This window comes from Natator depressus, chromosome 1 (assembly GCF_965152275.1).
Source record: "Natator depressus isolate rNatDep1 chromosome 1, rNatDep2.hap1, whole genome shotgun sequence".
NCBI lineage: Eukaryota > Metazoa > Chordata > Testudines > Cheloniidae > Natator > Natator depressus.
Window position 1 is genome coordinate 132,879,190 of NC_134234.1, and position 20,851 is coordinate 132,900,040.

The window sequence follows — 20,851 nt, forward strand, 5'->3', positions numbered from 1 at the left end:
AATAATCCGAGAGATCTGACATTTCTGTAGACTCTCTCTCTCCTTTCAGTTATTGAAAAGGACGGCATCTCCCAGATTTCAAGGCAAAAGCTATATTAATAAGGAGTTGAAATTGAGAGTACAGATCAGTAATTTAGCATAAACTACATTACAGAGATGTTGTAATTATCCCAAACCAAGCCCATGAAAGTCAGTGTTCAGATTAAACTTAAAAGAATTCCAGACGTGTTGAAGTATGAAAAGGCTCAGATGAGGTATATAAACAACTTTAGCTCTGGGCTGTAGTGACATGTGACGGAGTGCAACTCACCACTGCAGCACCTCCTACTGGCTGTTTTGGGAATTAGCTCTGCATCCTCTTCTGGTGGTGTCTCACCCACCGGCACCTCTGCTCCTGGGCCCACATCACTCCCAGGACGAGGGGAGGGATAGCTCAGTGGTTTGAGCATTGGCCTGCTAAACCCAGGGTTGTGAGTTCAATCCTTGAGGGGACCATTTGGGATCTGGGGCAAAAATTGAGGATTGGTCCTGCTTTGAGCAGGGGGTTGGACTAGATGACCTCCTGAGGTCCCTTCCAACCCTGATTTTCTACGATTCATGACACTGCCCTCCGGCTGTGCCACACTCCATGTTCTCCCCTTCTGGGGGATATACAATCTCTTCCTAGCCACTTCCCTCAGTGGCACCTGCAGTCCATTGTCCCAGGGCCGCTTTCCATGCAGCTCCAGCACCTTCTTCTGCCCTTACCTCTGGGTCTCAGCCTGCAGGCCCTAGCAGCCAGCCAGGAACTCTCTCTGGCTCCCAGTCCCTGCTTGCAGCACTAAATTGTCCCAGGTGCTGGGGCTTTCTCCCCCTGCTAGGAGCCTGGTCTTCTCCCCTGGAGTTCCAGTTAGCTACTGAACTCTGCTCTGCCTGCAGCCTTTCTTATATGGGCCTGCCAGGCCATGATTGGCTACTCCTCTCAGCCCCTTTCTAATCGGTTGCTTCTGGCGCAGCTTCCCTAGGGCAGCTTTTAACCCCTTTTCTGCCAATGAGGGGCAGCTGTCCCATCACATGACACCATGCAATAACCATATGATTATGATTGCTAAATGTTAGTAACTGTAGTCACAGATTATATTAAATTTGTCAAGACACATTAGAATTGTTTTCTCTCTGGGTATCGTTGCAGGATATAGATAAAGTTGTTGCGGTGTCTTAACTGTGCATTTCCATAATAGCATGCATGATAATTACGATATCCCTGTAACGTATTTTACCCTAAAATTACTGATACATATTCTCAGTCTGAACTCCATTTTAACTAGTTTTTGTCTGGGAATTTCTTTGGGTATTTTTGTGGTTTAAAATTAAAAATTTCACTCTTGGACCTCAAAAAGAATGTTATTATGCAAGATGTCTAGTGAGTTGCAGATATCATTTCAAAAAATTTAAAGATTTATAGCCAGACAGTCCAGTATGCGCTGGCTGTGTTATGCCACTTTGAAGCAGCGCAAATCAACTAGAGCATACTGGCCAGTTAAACTGGGTTTGCAGTTTCTTTGCAAAGCTGCTGGAGTACTCCCACCCCAGGTTCCCCCTTCCTCTTCTAATTTCCCCCTTCCTATCACACCTGACTACATTCCCCTGTGCACATGTGCACACACCAGTTTTCACCTTCCTTTTAAACCCCCACATTCTTCTTTGTCCATGCACACACATGCGTACACGGACACTCCTTCCCTTGTTCTTCCCTGTGATGGGGTTCCCTCACCGTTTGTGGCACCTCCTCCTGGCCATCCTGGGGATTAGCTCTGCCAGATGCTGCACCCTCCTCAGCAGACTCTCTACCCATCTTCTTAGTCTGCAGCCTCTCATGCTCTTGGAGCGGCAGCCCTCTCGTGCTCACGGAGCAGAGGGCCCATGGCTTGGTCCTCCAGCAGGTCACTAAGGCCCTCCCCTTCCAGGGAAATCACAGTCCCTCTGGACCAGCTGCCCATCAGACGTCTCCAACGCCCAGTGCCACTACCCAGTGGCTGGTAGAACCCAAGCCTGCCCTCTACACTGAGTTCCAGCCCAGGGCACCTATAACTTGTAGCCAAGGCATGTATTATCTTTGCAGCTGTTTCCCTGGGCCTCTTCCTACATAACTGGCTCCCCTCTCTCTTTGGGTTTGCCATCCCACTCTCCCCTCTCTCAGGGAGTGACTGCAGACTTCTTCCCACTTTGCTACTCACAGCTCCTGTACTTTATACAAGCCACTCCTGCCTGTAATTAGTGGCCTCCTTGTAGCCTACATCTCTCTCCTACTTGCTGCTTAAGTAGGCGAATTTACCCTCTCAGAGCCCGTGTAGGGAACACACCCCATCACACCACCATTCTCCCTTCTGCTGAGTAGATCAGACGAAAGCGTTAACTACTAGAACTAATTGTCATTTTTGCTGTTATTTTTCCTCACTCCAAGTTTATCTGTCAGCAGAGACTTATGCATAAAATCTTCTTCAGAGAAACTCCAAAGAATTGCCCTTTTTCAAAATGGCTGAAATCTCCCATTGTGTCTAATGAGCCTGGAATCCGGGAGGAGGCAGAGAGGAACACTCTCACTCCCATAGAAAATAGGAGGAGATAAGTTGCTATTTTGAGAAGGGCACCTGTGCGCAGTTTGGGAATTCAGTCCCATGGAAAACAATGGAAGATTCTAACCATTTTGAAAAGAAGGTAGTTCTTCACGGAATTCTTTGCAGAAGAACTTTATGATTCAGCCCCTGCTGAAGGAGGAACTTTACATATGAAGAATATTAACATAAATAAATAAAAAAGTCTAATGTAGTCTCAGCACAACATTTCAGTGAGTTTAAAGGAAATGGGAAGTGTTATTCCGTTGTTTAGATCTTTTGGACAAAAAAGGTCTGAAACTGGGTACTAAATTTATTAAAGGACCCATTTTGAAATTAATGTTAACCCCCAGATTACTAGATTTACATGCAAATTCTCCGAAAATTAATTCTATATTCCAAGAGTAAGTGCTGTAATTTTGTATTTCCCATACATAAGAAAGAGACTGAATCTCTTCCTTAAGTGCGTAACTCGGCTCAGTCTTAACTATGGTTAGGGCCCTACCAAATTGACAGTCCTAGGATTTGAAAAATCATAAATTTCAAGATTTCAGCTCTTTAAATCTGAAATTTCACAGAGTTGTAATTGTAGGGGTCCTGACCCAGAAAGGAGTGGGGGTGGGGGGTTGCAGTATTGCTACCCTCACTTCTGCGCTGCTGCCGGTGGGGCGCTGCCTTCAGAGCTGGGTGCCCAGCCAACAACCACCATTCTCCGGCCACCCAGCTCTGAAGTCAGCGTAGAAATAAGGCTGGCAATACCACGATTCCCCCTAAAGTAACCTTGTGACCCCCCTGCAACTCCCTTTTGGGTCAGACCCCCCAATTTGAGAAACGCTGGTCTCCTCCCCATGAAATCGGTATAGAATAGGGTAAAAGCACACAAAAGACCAGATTTCATGGGGGGAGACCAGATTTCACAGTCTGTGGTGCATTTTTCATGGCCGTGAATTTGGTAGGGCCCTAACTGTGGTGCTAGAACTGGCACCTCAATATTGGGCAGATCGAAAGAGGAAAAGTATCTGTGTCAACACCGGCCAGCCATCACAAAGCTTTAAGTAGTCATCTTATCTCTAATAGGGGTCTGTCCGACAGAAACCCCACCTGGAGCACCCTCCCGCAGTAGGCCATAGCACAACAGGCATACCTGCCTCAGCTTCCCTTCTTCAGAGTTGCCAGTAACTCCACTGGACGCTTTCTTGGTTCATTAAAACATGCTTTGGGGACAGTTAATTACTAAAACATAGTTCAAATAATCCGTAACATAAAAGTCCCAATCATTGTCCGTTTCTCAAATCCAGTGTATGTAGTCCTTAAAATCCCATATCCTCTAGTCCATCAATATAGCACATCTATCAAACCAGCATCTTCAACCATACCAGAGCTCTTCTTCAGTCTTCTTCTACCCATTTACCCGGACAGTCACCCAAGCCCTTCTGCTCTGTGCAGTGCAATCCACTCTTCCCAGCGGGAATCCCCACAGCCTCTCTGGTGGGAATTCATTCTCACCAGGGGGGCCTTCTCTCTCCCCCGTCCCTCAGCCCTCTCCATTCCTCTGGCTCCAGCTTTACAGCATGGAGATGTCAGTGAATAAGCCCCGTTGCTGCTCCCTTGCCTTCAGCCTTTCCCAGGAACCTCCTACATGGACCTCCCACAGTCTCCTGATCTCTGGCAGCTCTCAGGTGCCCTTTCCTGACTTCCCTCTGAGACGTCCCCTCTCTGCATTCCAGATGCCTTCTCTTAAGCAGTTAGGAAGTAGCTGAGGAATCGCAGGTGCACTGACCTCTCCCTCCTTAAAGGGCCAGTGCCACCCTGTGACAGGGTCATATACATTCATCTTGCTGTTCACCTGTAATCCTTCTGGATAAGGTTCTTATATACAGGAGTGTTCTGTACAGCCATTTGTGGAAGTGTAACTTGTGGTGACTTATTAGACGATATTTTGTAGGTGGATAGCCTTAAAAAAATCACTAAAACAGGCCGTGCTACTCAAAATCATGATTGACTGCTCCCTGCTGATATTCTGGTTTAGGCTTTGGATAATAGATACTGTGCTGCCACTGAGGATTCTTAAGATAAGATGATGCAAAGGATGGAACCAGGCATCAAAGAGCACAGCTGCTCCTTTGGGCAGCCCCTGTTCCTGTCGTAGGAATTTGTTTTCTGGGATGCTACAGTTGACAGCATTTTCTCCTCATTCAATCCAGACTAAATGCTAGAGTACCTGGGGACCTAAATATTCAAAGGCAGAAAAGAACAGCAATCCTGAAAGGCTAGTATTTTTCCAAGGCTCAGGCACTGGCTTCCAAATCACTCACTCATTCACCATTTTATAAATACTTCACTTTAGTGATGGCAGCCTCAAATGATGAAGAACCTGTTATGGAAATGAAGGCTACAATCACCAGGAGAAAATGATTAGACATAGGACTTTAACATACTTTAGAGGAGAATGTTGTAGGGATTTCAACTGAGAGATAAAGAAAAACAAATGGAAAATGTTTGAAACCTCATGATCACTACCCGAGTGCAGTTCAAAATGTTAAATAGGCAAGTTTCTGAAATGTCAGTCTCCTCTAAAACAGGATCTTGATCAAAGGTAAGAGCTTTGGAAACCCAAATCCATAGCTGTGATTGATTCTGGAAGACCTGAAGATACTGACATAAGTACTGTATTTCAAACACTATAGAAAATCTGACATCTATTTTGATTAAACATATAAAATTGACCCAATATTAATAGAAAAATGCTACAAGATTCTTGAGGGCGGAAGTAGGAGACAGAGTGTGGGAGGGTTGTTACTAACATTGCTTGATGTATAGGAAAAGAGGAAATTTACAGGCTGAATTCATTCATTGTCATAGATTCCCAGGCCAGAAGGGGCCATTGTGATCATCTTGTCCGAACCCATGTATAACACACGCCATAGAACTTCTCCAGAATAATTCCTAGACATATCTTTTAGTAAAACATCTAATTGTGATTTTAAAATTGCCAGTAATGGAGAATCCACCATGATCCTAATGTTAATTATGCTCACTGTTAAAAATATATCCCTTATTTCCAGTTTGAATTAGTCTAGTTTCAGCTTCCAGACACTGGATCATATTATACCTTTCTCTGCGAAATTGAAGAACAAATTATCAAATATTTGTTCCTCATGTCAGCAGTGTTCCCTCTAATTTTTCCCACCCATGTGCGGAATTAATTTTGTTATGTGCACCAATATGGAGGTGACGTGTGACACATCACCTCCATATCGGTGCACATTACAAAATTCATGTGGTGGGGTTTGGCCGAGGGGTTCAGAGTGTGGGAGGGGGCTCAGAGCTGGGGCAGAGGGTTGGGGTGTGGGGGGGGTGAGGGCCCCAGGGTCGGGCCAGGGATGAGGGGCTCAGGGTTGGGGCAGAGGGTTGGAGTGCGGGGGTGTGAAGGCTGTGAGGGCTCTGGCTTGGGGGGTGGGCTCTGGGGTGGGCCTGTAGGTGATGGGCTCAGAGCTGGGGCAGAGGGTTGGGGTGCAGGAGGGTGAGGGCTCTGGCTGGGGGTGCGGGCTCTGGGGTGGGGCCAGGGATGAGGGGCAGGGCTGGGGCAGAGGGTTGGGGTGCAGGGGAGAGGGCTCTGTGTGGGGGTGCGGGCTCTGGGGTGGGGCTGGGGATGAGGGGTTTAGGGTGCAGTGGGGCTCCCTGGGGCTACGACAGGGAGAGAGGACTCCCACCCCCCCCCCGATCTCTCTCTCCCCACAGCAGCAGCAGCAGCACCTGGGGTGGGAGGGGAGAGGCAGCTCTCACTGCTGTGGCAGGTCCAGGCCAGGATGCGTCGGGGCCAGGGGAGGGGTGCCTGTCCCCTGGCCATGGCAGGTTTGGCACTGGGCTTGGTCGGTGCCAGGTGAAGGGCACTGCAGCAGGCCCGGGACTTGGAGAGAGGCATCTCTCCCCGCCGCAGCCCTGAGCGCCTGTGCGGTGCTTAATAGGCAGCTGCACGGTTGTGCAGCTTAGAGGGAATTTAGCAGACTGTAATTAAGTCACCCCTTAACCTTCTCTTTGTATATTCAGCTCCTTTAGTCCATCACTGTAAGGAATGTTTTCTAATTCTTTAATCATTCTCATGGCTCTTCTCTGAACCGTCTCCAATTTATCAACATTCTTCTTGAATAGTGGGCACCAGAACTGGACACAATATTCCAGAACTGGTTGTACTAGTGTCAACTTTGGAAGTAAAATAACCACTCTATTCCTACTCAAGATTCCTCTGTTTATGCATCCAAGATTTGCATTAGCCCTTTTGGCCACAGCATTGCACTAGCAGCTCGTGTTCAACTGTTTATCAACCATCAGCCCCAAATCTTTTTCAGAGTCACTGCTTCGCAGGATAGAGTCCCCCGTGCAGTATGTACAGTCTAGGTGTAGCCATATTAAAACACATATTGTTTGCTTGCACCCAGGATACCAAGTGATCCTGGTAGCTCTAAATCAGTGACCTATCTTTTTCATTATTTACCACTCCCCCAGTTTTTGTGTCATCTGCCAACTTAATCAGTGAAGATTTTATATTTTCTTCTAGGTCTCTGAAAAATATTAAATAACACAGGCCAATTTAGAAATAAAGAGATAAGATTCAAAATGTCTACGGTATTCATTTTTGTCATATGTGAGCCATACTATACAAACTAGGAGAAAATACATTTGTAGTAATAGAATAAGCTGGGACAGGACAGCGGGTACTTTTTTGCTGACTCACCCTAATGCAAATATTAGGACCCTGCGCTGAGGTACAAAGCTGTTTCAGTTGACTCACTCTGACTCAGACTATAAGACCTATTTAGCTCCAACCATGAGTATAAAAGGGCTTGATCAAGGGAACCCATGAGCATAGACAGAGAGGTCCTGCAGGGAGAAATTCTAGAAAAATACTGAGGCTTGTTTTGTTGTTGCTTTTTAAGTTAACAATAAAAGCTAACTCCAGGAACAGAGAACATTTGTACCAGTACCAGTAGAAATATGCAAGTATGTTAGGTGTAGGGTGGGAAAACCACCAACTTGAAGAGGCCTTAAACATGGAAGGATGATTAGTGCACACAGCTTCTCTACATATTATATAATTAACCATTATACATACATTTCTTAAGGTGTTCTTGCGGGAATGTGAAAACCTCAATTCTTGAAGATGGGAAGAGAGGGAAGATGAAGTAGACCTCTGAACCTGAATGAAACCCCACCCAATTCTCATTTCTTATGAACATTTTTTTGTGATATAGAGGGAGGTGGTGTTTGAGTCTGCTATTATTACAGTCCATATATTCCTAAGGAGACTGACTTTCAAACTGACAATATGTCACACTGGATGACTTTCCTGTTCCTTTACCTTTTCTGCTCAAAAAAGGTGCTTAACAGTACAATCTTCTCCTGCCAGACAAAGACTTCTATTTTGGGGGATATGACTTTGATTGATTTTAACCATTTCTTATGCACATAGTTTGAGTGTGACGTTCTCCCAGAATAAACTGAGACTTATCTTTTTGAGGGTTTATTTACCTACTACTGTAATAAGAAGACAGAGCTATCACCAGTTGTTATTTTCCTTTCTACTCTTTTTTTCCCCTTCATTTCTTTCTTTCTCCTCTGTATTAATCTTCTTGCTCTGTTGATCCAAAAACAAATGATCCAGTGTTCTAAATATACAATTGAGTGTTACATTTGTTTCCAGGCTGCTTGAGGCTGCTCAAATATATGCAAACTGTGCTGAATGTTTTATACTTAAGGCTGCAGGTTGACTGGGTATACCCTCTCCTCTCAGAAATGTTATAGCAGAGAATTGTGTACTTTATTTTCTGGAATGTAACCGTAGTGTTTTAAATAAATACAAGGTTGCTTTATTTTCCTCCTCTCCCTGGCAAATGGAGGATGAACAATTCAAAATACAAAAGATTTTTCTCATATATTTAGAGTTGGTCAAATGTATACTGTCACATGCAGGAGTTGTGTGCAGGTATAAATATTGGTTAGCGAATCAGCTCTGTAATTTGAGATATTATTATCCTCTGTGTAAGAAAACTAATAAAAAAGATTATAAAACATTAAATAAGATGAGACTTTGGTTCTTTCAGAGAGACTATCTCAAATATTCCTCCTATCCTGTAAACATAAAGTGTTTGGCTTGCGTAGGTACCACAAAAACACATTTTGATGATCCTTTCCTTTCTTTCATTCATTTTTTCCCCACAGTCACATGACACAATCGGCCACATTTGAAGACCCTCGAATAGAGAGCTGCCAAATCACCCCTCCAGCCCCTCGGAAAGTGGAAATGAGGAGGGATCCTGTGCTGGGATTTGGTTTTGTGGCTGGCAGTGAAAAGCCAGTTGTTGTACGCTCAGTAACACCAGGTATGATTTTTCCCCTTGCCTGGCCCCAAAAGCAGGGCTTTGAGACTTAGTAACTCCCTGTCTGTGCTGGCTGTATTGCTGGCAGTGATATGGATGTGCTCAGATTTCCAGCAGGACTGCATTAGCTTTTAAAGTTGTCTGCTTAGAGGTTTGATTTCTTTAGAATTGCTTTTTTAAAATAAATTAAATTTAATAATTTTGAACTTGTATTTACACTGATTGAGGCCCACTGGGACAAAATACCATGGCACATACGAGTACTATTAATGCATTCCAGCAACCAAGTGAATCATGAATACTAGACAGCATTCTGAGAGTATGTCTACACTGCAATTAAAATCCTGCAGCTGACCCATGCCAGCTGTCCTGGGCTCAGGCTGCAGGGCTGTATAATAGCAGTATGGATGTTCGGGCTCAGGCTGGAGCTCAGGCTCTTGGTTCCTATGAGGTGGGAATGTCCCAGAGCTTGGGCTGCAGCGCAGTTAAACAGCCCAGCTAATCTGAGCCCCATTAGCCCGAGCCCCGCAAGCCTGAGTCAGCTGGCACAGGCCACCCGGGGTGTCTAACTGCAGTGTGACATACCCTAAATTCTGATATGCTGACATGCCTCTATAATGAGGTCTCAAGTGGAGTTCCACAGGGATCTGTTCTGGGTCTGGTGTTGTTTAATATCTTTATTAATTATCTAGATGTAGGTATAGAGAGCATAATGATCAAGTCTGCAGATGACACAAAGCGAGGGGCGGTTGCCAATACTTTGGAGAATACAGCTAAAATTCAAAGGAATCTTGATAAATTGGAGAACTGGCTATAGATGACAAAATGAAATTCTATAAAATTGGCTATAGACGGCAAAATGAAATTCAACAAAGACAAATGTAAGGTGTTACACTTAGGGAAGAAAAACCAAATGCACAAATACAGAACAAGAGATAACTGGCTTGGCAGCAACGCTGCTGAGAAGAATCTGGGCGCTGTGGTGGATCACGCCATCAACATGAGTCAGCAATGTGATGCTGTTGCAAAAAAAGCAAATGCAATTTTGAGTTCTATTAACAGAAGTATAGTATTAGCATGAAAGTCATGGGAGGTAATAGTACTGCTCTACTCGGCACTGGTTAGGCCTCAGCTGGAATACTATGTCCAGTTTTGGTCACCAAAGGATGTAGAGCAGTATTTTTCAAACTTCGGGTAGCGACCCAATACTGGGTTGCGGCATGTCAGGCACTGGGTCACTCTGGTCAGCAGTGCCCACTGGGACATTAAAAGTCCCATTGGTGGTGCTGCCCAGCTAAGGCAGGCTAGTGACTACCTGTTTTGACACCACGCTGCGCCCCGGAAGCAGCCAGCAGTGGGTCCAGCTTCTAGGCAGGGAGCCACAGGCCTCCGCACGCTGCCCCCACCCCGAGCACAGGCTCCGCACTCCCATTGGCCGGGAACGGGCCAATGGGAACTGGGGGAGGTGGAGGCCTACACTTGCAGGCCTCCGCCTAGGAGCCAGACCTGCTGCAGGCCGCTTCAGGGGTGCAGCACTGTCTGTGGTGCCAGGACAGGCAGGAAGCCTGCCTCCTCACCCCAGCTGCGCTGCTGACCAGCAGCCGCTGGAGGTAAGTCCAAGCCGCAACTCTGCACCCCAATCCCCTGCCCCAGCCCTGAGACCCCCCAAACCCAGAACCCCTTCCTGCACCCCAAACCCCTCATCCCCGGCCCCACCGCATAGCCTGCACCCCCCGCCCAGAACCCTGACCCCCTCCCTCACCCCCAACCCCCTGCCCCATCCCTGAGCCCCTCCCACACCCCAAACCTCTCATCCCCAGCTCTGTTGAGTCACAGGCATCAACAGTTTTCTTCAACAGGGTCCCCAGAAAAAAGTTTGAAAACCACTGATGTAGAGAAACTGGAAAGAATCCAGAGGCAAGTGACAAAAATGATCAAAGGGATGGAATGCAAGCCATATGAGCAAAGGCTGAAGGAACTGGGTATGTTTAGCTTGGAAAAGAGGAGATTAAGGGAGGGATATGATAGCAGTCTTCAAATACTTGAAAGGCTGCCATAAAAAAGATGAAGAAAAGTTGTTCTCTCTTGCCACAGAGAGCAGGACAAGAGGCAATGGGTTCAAACTACAGCATAGCAGATTTAGATTAAGTCTCAAGAAAAACTTCTTAACTGTAAGAACAGTAGGACAATGGAACAGACTTCCTAGGGAGGTTGTGGAAGCTCCTTCAATGGAAGTTTTCAAAAGGAGGTTGGATAGCCATCTGTCTTTAATGGGTTAGACCCAACAAATCCTGCATCTTGGCAGGGTGGTAGACTAGATGACCCTTGCAGTCCCTTCTAACCCTATGATTCTATGATTCTGTAAGGGCTTGTACTTTGGAATATTGTTTCTCACTGCACTCGTTTCAAACTCATAAATTTGTTAGCAGCAAAAAGCCAATATCATAGTTATTACTCTTAGCCATTACTATTGTTTGACTATACTGGTTGACCCACTTCATTTAAAGAAAGAATTTTATTCTATTGTTTTCTATTCTGTATAGTTTCTTATACCACCCTCCTCACATAGTTTCTGAACTTCTTCCAGGAATGCATTCAGTTATGTGACTAAACTATGTTATATATGATTCTTTCTTCTCTCATCTACTCATAGGGTGAGAACTGAGTGTGCAGTGTATGGTTTTATTTTGGTAGGGATTTTGTTGTTGCTGGGGGTTTGTTTTTTTGTTTTCTTTATGGACACTGCACTGTGTTTATATTAGAGAAGGCAAGATCAGAGAAATGCACCTTGCACTTGTGGGGGAAGGGAGCAAGGTTTGTGACAACCATTAGTTCCTGGGGGAGTTTGTTCCACAATCTCAGACTGGCCCCTGAGAAAACTCTGTCTCCTATACAGAAGAGTTTTGCCTTTGTGATAGAAAGTTCCATTGTGCCTGAGAAATGGAGTTGTTGATCATGGTCTTCATCCTGAAGCTTTAGGCAAACTTGTAGACATGCTGGGCCCAGACCATTGATTGTCTTGAAGACAAAGACGAAGACCTTGAACTTTCAATATTCTTTTGGAAACCAGTGTAGAGAGCAGAGGACAAGCAAAACTGCCTGTAGAACACCTAAATGTGATTTTGCCAGGTGTGTGTGCAAATGGTGTTTGTACTGCTTGCAAATAAAGCAAATTATGCAGTTAGGATCTGGCCCCCCTGAAGTCCTGATTAATCTCAGACAGTTCTTTTTTCCCCAAAATAGTTTTATTTAGTGTAACTCTCATATTGAAAGCCCAGTTGGGGAAGCATATTTGTATTCAATCACCAAAGTAGGAGTGGAGACAAATACATTGGAACTGGTGTGCATTTGGACATAGTGAAACTCAATTTATAGTGGATTCAAAAGTAAAATAAAATCTCCAAACCAAACAGATAGAAGCACAGCTTCAGCTTGTTGTTTGAATGAATTGTGTCAGGCAGTAAGAATTTTTTTCTTTTAAGATTTCATCTTTTGTTTTATACAATCGTTACAAAGTTTTTAAAGACAAGACATTAGCACAAGTATAATCTTTCGTTTGAGGCTGTGACACTGTGTTCCTTTTCTGTGAGCTTGTTATGGGAAGCAAAAAGGTTTTTGTGTGCTTCCAGAGAGGAAAGTTGTTGTTATAGTGATGCAGGAGCGCCACGATACTTAAGGTTGCATCATGACATCTGTGTAAAAGTTGATCTTTCTAAGTCCTCTGAAATCGACGTGCTTAGTCAAATTTTTTGAAATCTGTTGTGCCTTAGGAGAGTACCAGATGGGGTTAATGACCCAAATCTGAAGTCATTTGAGACAGATGTTCCCCAAAATAGATATTTTTTGAAGTTTCTAGATTTTTGTTTGGTTGGTTGGTTTTGCCCAGAACTGGAGATCAAACTATTGATCTGATGCAGGTCAAAATGTCAGTCTGTCAAGTTTTGCCCAAGGGAGTGCGTGGCACCCACTAAATCTTTGGTAGACTCAAACTGAGAACAGTATTTACACTGTACATGCACCAATACAGAAGAATGACTAGATGGTTTATTTTCCAACATTTCATATGGTTTAAAGCTAGACTCTTTTAAGTGCTTTAAAATCCAAATGGTTTATCAGATGCTTTGAAATTTGGTGTGCGTCGTTGGCGTGTGAGGTAGCATTGGTGATCCAAATTTGACCAAGAGGTTTCCTGAGTTACAGTCCTTCCTTCCTCCCCCCCAAAAAATAATTTCCTTCTGCTGCCTCATACTGTTAAACTGAGAAGTATTAACGAAGGGATGAATCACAGACCTCTTTATTGCTGTGAACTCATCCTTCAATTAACATAACTAAGGATAATTTAGTCACAAGTCCTCACCTGAGACAAAAGAAGTTCTGGACAGGGAGGGTTGCTACTATTTGTGAGGCATGACTAGCAATTTTATTTTGGGGGCAATGTAATCAAAGTATTCTAGAATCATAGAATATCAGGGTGGAAGGGACCTCAGGAGGTCATCTAGTAGTCCAACCCCCTGCTCAAAGCAGGACCAATCCCCAACTAAATCATCCCAGCCAGGGCTTTGTGAAGCCTGAATTTAAAAACCTCTAAGGAAGGAGATTCCACCACCTCCCTAGGTAACCCATTCCAGTGCTTCACCACCCTCCTAGTGAAAAAGTTAGGGCAGAGGTGGGAATTAGACATGTGAATGCTTCCTGGGAGGGGAGGTGTATCAGGGGACGGAGGACTGTGGGAACTGGAGGAGAGGAGTTTAGGCAACCAGTAATGTTATGGGGGGCAGAAATGGAGATTGATGGTATGGGAAGCAAGAGAGTTTGGGGACTCAGGCAAGGGAGGCATGGCACCCCCTCAGCTCTGCCAGTGCACCCTAACTTCCTTGCACCCCGGGCTCTGCTTGTGCACTTCAATCCTCTCATTGCAACCACCCTGCAGCCTCAGGTCTGCCAATGCACCCGAACCCCCATGAACTGCACATTAGAGCCCTGCACGGGACTATTTTTAATCCTGCAATACCCACTCCTACACGTGCCTGCAATTATAGCAGCAGGTCCTGTGGGACCCATGGGATCCTGGCCCTGCTGCCAGTCTCTACACTAATCCGGCACAGGGCTCTATGCCACAGCTCTGACAGTGCACCCCAACCTGCCTGAACCCCAACTCCACAGCTCTGACAGTGTACCCCAACCTGCGTGTGATGCATCTTGGGGCATTCAGGGTTGCAAGTTTGTTGCCACTTGCCTCCAGCACAAGGGACTCTTGCCTGTGTTAGCTCACAAACACAACCAGTCTGTCAGCCACTCCAGCACTCTCCTCTGTCTTTGCCCTGCAAGTTAACAATAGATGGCTCCAAGTCCCTTCAAAGTGTCCCCTTGTGTTTTCCAGGCACTGATCACTGGATACCCACAGAAATCCCAGATCCTCCATTCCCAAAGGAACAGTGTACCCCAGTTTACCATCTTTACCTTAGACCAGTGGTTCTTAACCTTTCCATACTGTACCCCTTTCAGAGTCTGATTTGTCTTGAGTGCCTCCAAGTTTCACCTCACTTAAAAACTACTTACAAAATCAGGCATACAAATACAAAAGTGCCACAGCACACTGTTACTGAAAAATTGTTTACTTTCTCATTTTTACCATATAATTATAAATCGATTGGAATATAAATATTGTACTTACATTTCTGTGTATAGTATAAAGAGCAGTATAAACGAGTGGCTGTCTGTATGAAATTTTAGTTTGTACTGACTTCGCTAGTGCTTTTGATGTAGCCTGTTGTAAAACTAGGCAAATATCTAGATGAGGTGATGTACCCACTGGAAGACCTCCGCCTTGCACCCCAGGTTGAGAACCACTGCCTTAGACCACCACTCCTGTATTACACACAGCACTCAGATTCATTTATAGCAGATGATGATGTCCTCCTTGCTTCTTCAGACTATTAATTCCTAACAGGAGCATATATTTTCCTGGTCAAAAACCTAGGAAATTCAGTGGCAAATAATTATGTTAATACAAAGTTAAGGTTGCTTGGTGACATGTCATCTCCTTGTTGAGTTGAGCAAAACTCAATCTTCTGAAAACCAGGAAATGTGCAGTTAAGGTTGCCCATGCAACTGTAACCCTGCCCTCTTCCAGCAGTGCCACAATATGCCCTAGTAACACACAAACCTTTGCTCTGCCAACCCCACAGTTGCTGAAAATATATAGGCTCTTCACCTCCTTTGACAACCCATTTATACTCACCCACAGGATTGCATCTAACACTATTAGAGAACAAAAAGAAATTTCCTGGTGGTCAGAAGTTTGAGTTTTGCTCATCTCAGCCTTCTGCAAGGGGACGATGTACCACCAAGCAATCTTAACCTTACATTTCAGTAGAGTTGGAAACCAAAGCTCTTGGCTGAAGCTTTCATATCTGAGTGCCTAACATTAGAGTTTTCTTGTAATTCCATACAGGCACCTAAATAAAAGTGGCCTGATTTTCAGTGGTGCTGATCACCTGCAGCTCCCTTTGACTTGTCAGGGAAACTCCGGTCCTGGTTATTTAAGTACCTAAATATAATTTTATATTTAGGCACTTATCAGGTACTGTGATATGTACATTTAGATTGTTAGCTTTCTGGTGAGGGTATATTATCAGCAAAGTGCTTTAGACCTCAAGCTGAACCGTATCTAGTATCTGCCAATAGAGGAGACTGTCTATGTGTTTATAATGGTCTACTAACCTGTCCTTATTTCTCATTTGTCTCCAGGCGGTCCCTCTGAAGGAAAACTTATACCAGGAGATCAGATCATAATGATTAATGATGAGCCAGTCAGCACTGCTCCAAGGGAGAGAGTCATCGACCTTGTCAGGTAGTTGATGCCTTCGTCCTACCAAATAAACCATGAGCCCAGTGGCTTACTGCCAGAACAGTCACTTGATAATGTGGCATTCTTGCCTTCTCAGAGCGGAGAAAGTGGAAAATAATGTTACTGAGCTTATAACAAATGTTGGTGGAATTGCGTATTACTGACGGGAAATTTCCTTACATAAATACTGCGGGAGCGTGAATAAATGTGAAAAAATATACTAAAGCACCTCCAAAAGAGTTGTTGGTTGAAGGACAGGTAACCTTGATGATTAACGGTTGTATCATATGCAGGGCTCGAAAAAACCACTCCTCTGGTTGCTTGGGTAAAGAAAATGTTGGAACAGGTTGGTGAGTTGACTGGGACAGGGTTCAAAGAATCTGGCATTTTTGGCTTCTTCCCTGGGGGGTGGGTTTTAGGGACAATCCTTAGAGCAGAGTGGGCCAGGCGGTTGCTGCTTTATGCTGCTTTTTCATGACAGTAGTGGAGTGGGACTAAAGAGGGAAGAGAGTAGCCTAGGATATGGGGCTCTGTTACCTTCGGGGTTGGGGAAGGCAGGAAGAGGTGAGCCTGTGAGTGGATAGGTGCATATATATGTGTGTGGGGGGGAGGCTTTTGGGTAGTGCATGCTTGAGTTGACAGTATGTGAATTTCTGCAAGTAGGTGTGTGTTGGGTGGGCGAGTGTGAGGAATAAGGGGGATAAATTATAAAAAGTACAAGGGAGAGGAAGGGAAAGAAGTTAGCAAACAGAAGACACAGTAGGAAAAGAAAGATGACGTTTATAATGGGGTGGAGGAAGAGAAAAGGAAAAGAGGGAACAACACACAAAGATGCAACGTGATGTATAATGGGGGGAAAAAGTGGAGTGAAGCCATAGAGATAAAAGAAAGTATAACAAAACTCAGGAGGTGGAGTAAGTTAGAGTATGTTTTAACAAGTTTATTAAATAGAAAGTTGATTGGCAATAAATATAGTACACAGTTGTTTTAAACTTCAGAGGCATGACTCTTAGAGGGCAGTGTGTTGTATGTATTTTTTTCACTTGGGCTAGTACGCTTTCTCCTTGGGCTAGCTGGTGTTAGGGAATTTCAGGATCTGATTGTACACATTTTTTCGCTGATAGGTTAAATGGAGGGTCCTTCTCTCCAAATCTGGCAGCCACCAATGTTGAAAGTAAATTGCCTTGACACTTTTCTAAAAGAGTCAATTCTGAATTTCAATTTATGAACTTCTACAACAGCTGTGATTCTCTGGGATGAATGAGATCACAATACATAGGATGAGCGCATGAGAGTTGGGGGCAAAGTGTTCTCAGTCAAGGGGATCTGCCTGTGGAATAAAACTTCTGTAGGAGACTGGGTGACTCAAAAGTCTTACCATCTTTTGGAAATGCTGCATACCTTCCTTTTCAAAAAATATTTTCTACAATAGCAAGAAAGATACCCACAACAGTGACACCACATCCCTGAAAAATAAAAGAAAATAAAACACTGCAACAAACAACTCAACCAACAAATAAAAACAAAATTCATAAAGCAGAGATTTACCACAAAAAGAGTTAAAGTCTTGATGGGGTCCATTTAGGAACTTTGCTATTGCTATTGATTTTATGTGGAAGCACTCAGATATTACAATAATGGGTGGCAGTATGAAACAGATAGATAGTATTTAACTGGTCATTGAAACTTCTTGGGATGCCTTTATGCTACATAAAACTATCATGTTGTAGTTTATATTCTTTTCCTGATTGTTTGGGATGTATAATGCATAAGTCCCATTATCAACAGTGGGATACAGCCCCATCTCCCTCCCCGGTGTCAGTAATTTACAGTAATAGGAAAAATAGACTGCCTAATTAGGATTGAGGCAAATTGGATCTAAATATGAGGGAGGTCCCTCTGTGAAGGGGAGTTGAGAAGCTGATCCATGTTGAATATGAAAGTAGTACTCTCTGATCATATTGACTCCGTAGGTAGTGTCTTGGAAATGCTACTGTAAATAATCCTTTTAGTGTTGTTGAATTCTATCTTTTCATGGTGCTTTCCTTGTAGTTGAATTGTATCACTGCTCTCTACATGTACCTGCCTCTGGGACTTTGTCAGAAGTTGTCTTTTCTTTGATGAATTTCACAAAGGGCTGTATTAGCAGTAGGTACATCATTCCACTTAAAGAGCTTATCATCATTTCATCGGGGACATCTGGAATGATTAGACAAGGCATGCAGTCACCTCATCATGGCAGAAGCCGTTCACTGCTCCAGTACAGTAGTGCATCCCTTCCATACCGTATCTAACCCAAGGTCATTCTTGGGTCGGACACATTCATATCTTTGAAAGCGATGCTTTGTCTCAGTTTGAAGCGCAGACAGAGGAAATTTTGAAATCTTGCTTTCTGACTGGTAGGCATATGTCTGCAGTCAGTGATGGGTAAGCTCTCTTCCCAGAGAAGGATATATATATAAAAAAGATATAACTGCATAATATTGCGGGGGTGAGGGAATGGGTGGGGGGTGAATGCATGACCTCATTGTATACTGCAGATCAGGTATAAGAACTGCTTAGCATTAGCTATGTGGAAGTTGCTTCTATCCAGTCCTGCCAGGAAGCTTACTGCAAAACCAAGAAAGGATTTGCTTTTATAGTTGTAGAAAATGGAAGAAAAAATCAGTCTCATTTGAAAATATAGTCGTCTTGTGCCAAATATAGAATAAAGCTTTAAAAGTGTTTTAACGCAACGATGAAATGTTTTAAACTGAAATATGGGCAGGACTCAATGTTTCAAACAAAAGTATATAAAAATTAGAGTTGTTGAGCCAAGTCTTGAATATTATATCAGAGTTTTGATTCTGTTTAATTTCTAATTGCATACTAATCAAATTCAAGTAAATGTAATGGGGAAATTTCTTTGTGAGAACAGTATTGTTATTGAAGGGAACATCAAAATGGGGACATTGATTAAATGTAACTTTAAATTCAAAGAGAGAAAATATTTGTACTTCAGAATCCACACCAAAAAGTGGTATCTGAATTGTGAAGAAATTATATAGCTGTCTTTTCCCATTTTGCCATTAGAAAAGACCACTTTCCCAACCACTAAATTTTCGGCATTTGTTTCCTCAAAATTGCCAGGGGCTACCACTTCAGTTGCTTTCCTTTGAAGTGGGTGCTATTAGTGCCAAAGCTGCTCATTAATTTTTCCTTCCTATGTGGTGAAAAATGAGTAGAAAATTATTGTGATCTACAGTGCACCAGCTTTAGTAAATGATGGAGGAGATACACTTAGTACTATGAAAGCTTGCACTGTTGCCTCACTTTATCTGTTCATGAAATGTTAATATTTTATTACATGACTTGGGGGTCATTTTAGAACTGGTTACATTAAAACAGGCCTGTTGTAAAGATGTTAACCTTCCCATAAACTGCCTAACTCTGTGATGAAGCAACATCTGGGTTTTTAAGAGATTTCTCATCAGAGACACAGTAAAGGATTTTTTTGTTTATTTGTGTTTAAATAGTCTGTAAATTGAGGAATACTATTGCTAGGCTGTGAGGTCTAGAGATTAACAAGGATATACATTATATAATAATGAACTGTGTCTGTAGTTTATTCTCATCCATCTCATTTTCCTTGATTCCTGCTTTACTAGTAACATTTAATTAAAGTCCAGGTCATCACTGAAACCCACAGTTACAGAGATATTGGTAGTGCATGTAAGCTCTCATTATTTCTGGCAACGTTCAATGGCTTTTGGGCTGTATTCTACTCTGTTGAGCTATTTCAAGGAAGATACGCAGCAGTCATGTTTAAAATATTTCCTAAAAAAGGCAGGTCACGTTTTTATGAATAACTGGTGGTTGCATTTTAAAAGGGGTCTCTTCAGGAGCAAAGTAGGGAAAATTGGGGAAAATAGATGACTTGACTTGAAAACAGGTTCATTTGTAAGTGCATCATTAATATCTAGGCAAGGAGTAGGCAAACTGAATACCAAATAGATAAGATCTATTTAAAGAACAGACTGTGCAACATTGTAGCAGCAGCTGCTGATCTTGTTTTTATTATACAGCTGATACAAATGCTGTGACTCTTACATTCATCACAGAATAATTAGCTTTCTCCCATACTGGGGGATAGCTTTCATATCAATGCAGATTTCTGTGTGTTTGAAGGAGATGAACTATGCCAACCTAAACATGTTATATGGTATAGAAATTAATTGCTGACTAAATGCTTGAAGCCCTTGGAGCTTCTGTAGTATTACATTTCTCAGCAACATTTCTTATTTTTATTAATTAATTTAAAACTTGCATCGGCACAGGTAAACAAGTCAATATAGCCAAGTCAGTTTTATCATGGTTAGGTAAATATTTTTTAATAAGTCATTTGTCTCCTAATGTAATGTGTATGTATGTAAGGTGTGTGTGTTTGTATGTAATGTAACACAAATATTAACATTTGAAAATGTTAATATTTAGGAAGTATGTGTGTTTTATATGTATGTACATATATTTTATATACAAATATACTCATTCTCAGATTGGCAAATTTAAGTATTTTTACTTAGCAATATGTTTTAATGACGTTTACAATGTCTGTGACCCAAGGCACCCCTGTACTCACAACCTACATACTCCTGCAATAATATTTGTTCAAAATATGCCTTCTGAGGTATCATTTGAAAACTGATAACACAGTGGAATATATGTAACAACAATTCCATTGTGAAATATATGTAACAACATTATGTGTACAGATATAAACTTGCTCTTTGTAATGTTACTAGGACATGTTTAAGACCAGACAGCCTAACATAGGTAAAGGTGATAAACAGGTTTGCCCTAGACAAAGCAATGAGTCTTTAACCTCAATTACATATTAGCAGTAAACAAAGCCATCAAGCTAAACTAGCTGGGTTTATAGTGAAACTGAACTCCAGAGAGAGAGAATTAGCATGTCTCGTGCATCCCAGACAGAAACAAGCGGCTGAGTCGCCAGGTGGCTTTCCTGACTTTTAAGAGAAATACAGTTCCTT

General features: G+C 43.1%; 1 protein-coding gene across 8 annotated transcripts in view; it reads left to right on the plus strand.

Moving 5' to 3' along the window:
- The window catches only part of FRMPD4 (FERM and PDZ domain containing 4), a 435,288-nt gene that overhangs the window by 330,414 nt on the left and 84,023 nt on the right, over nucleotides 1-20,851 (plus strand). For all 8 annotated transcript variants that reach the window (XM_074966777.1, XM_074966823.1, XM_074966782.1 and 5 more), the window contains 2 exons: nucleotides 8,814-8,974; nucleotides 15,722-15,824. In XM_074966777.1, the coding sequence (XP_074822878.1) occupies nucleotides 8,814-8,974; nucleotides 15,722-15,824 (264 nt within the window). The remainder of the gene's footprint in view (nucleotides 1-8,813; nucleotides 8,975-15,721; nucleotides 15,825-20,851) is intronic.